Below are 1,352 nucleotides of genomic sequence, written 5' to 3'. Positions count from 1 at the left end.
GAATGTAACTTACTACTGCATAAACTAAAGCACTCACCAAGGGATCCTTCCCTTATATAAAAAGCTTCCTCCAAAAGTAAATTCCATCTTCCATATGTGGAACCACAGGATATTGGAGGCATAAATAAGCAGCCAGAAGAGGAAAAGGAGAAACTAAAGAAGAAAGAGAGAGAGAGAAAATAGTTTGTCCTTCTCTTTAGCAATCAATGGCTCAGAAAATAATGGGGTTCAGTCTCAGAGCCCTATGCTGCATATTCTAAACAAGTTTAAAATTAGAGGGTAAGCAAAGAGACACTCAGGAAGTTCTAGAACTTCTCAAGCCCACCTGTACTCCACTGGTTGTCTTTTGAATTTTGGCACAGTTAAGGAGGCCTCACAGTCACTGTGTCTCTCACAGAGCAGAAGTAAGAGGCAGAGTCTTTCATCTGGAGCTCCTGTAGAAGGAGGTAACCATAGCTATCAGAGCGACTAAGGAATGAAGAAAAATGACCTCTCTCCTCCAAACCATCCAGAGCAATATAAGAAAGAAATGTGGGTGCTCTGCCATCATGTTGCTGGTACCAGGATAGCCCATAAAACCCAGATGTCTGGTACGTGCAGTTTATCTGGACAATGGCTCCTTCGACAGCTGTCACTTCAGAGGGCTGCTCAAGGCTTTGTCCTGCAGTGCCTATGATAAGATACATGATTGTTACTAGGGCAGCACTCCCAGAAGCCCCATCATTATTAAAAATGATGTTTCTCCAAAAACTATTGAAATAATTTTTTAAATGATGCTTTCATGTGGTCACAAAAGAACTGCCATTGATGGGAGAATTTCTTAGACTGAAATAAATGGTTGCAGTAACAGCAGCAGCAATAGTAACAGGAGGACAATCAGCACATTAGGAAAATGCATATTCAGGAAACACTCTCATTACAGATGTCAAAATTTGCAATAATTTAGCTGAAAGGAAATTGTTTTGAAAACTCCCAGCAGCATTTGCTATTAGATTGAGACTTACCTCCCATCTTCATGGAAACATAAAGAAGGAAAGCTCCCCACATCTGCTGCAGGATACCACAAGCCTGGCACTGCATGCCCGGTTCCTGAGCCATTGGAGTCTGCAGAAGGTAGACACTTCATGTGGGTGAGGGAAGGAACCTCAGTCTGGATGCAAAACCCAGTAGAAATACAAGGGGAGGAGCTTCTTTCTTGAAGGGATGAGTTTAAGCTTCCTTCCACTGGAGCAGCTATGCTTTCCCTTACAGGAGTATCTTTACATGAACACTTTCTACTGATAAATCCACAGGTTTTAAGCTGGGCACAGTGGTTTATGCCTGTAATCCCAGCTACTCAAGAGGCTGAGGTG

General features: G+C 42.5%; 1 gene segment (V, D, J or C); it reads right to left on the bottom strand.

Annotated features, from left to right (window-relative positions):
• Positions 1–362: 362 nt before the first annotated feature.
• LOC131381447 (T cell receptor alpha variable 1-1-like) lies at positions 363–1,107 on the bottom strand. The segment is given in 2 exon segments: positions 363–670; positions 1,005–1,107. Coding segments are annotated over 2 exon segments (402 nt in total).
• Positions 1,108–1,352: the final 245 nt, after the last annotated feature.

Source organism: Hylobates moloch, unplaced genomic scaffold (genome assembly GCF_009828535.3).
Source record: "Hylobates moloch isolate HMO894 unplaced genomic scaffold, HMol_V3 SCAFFOLD_16, whole genome shotgun sequence".
NCBI lineage: Eukaryota > Metazoa > Chordata > Mammalia > Primates > Hylobatidae > Hylobates > Hylobates moloch.
This window is presented reverse-complemented; position numbering and strand designations above follow the sequence as displayed.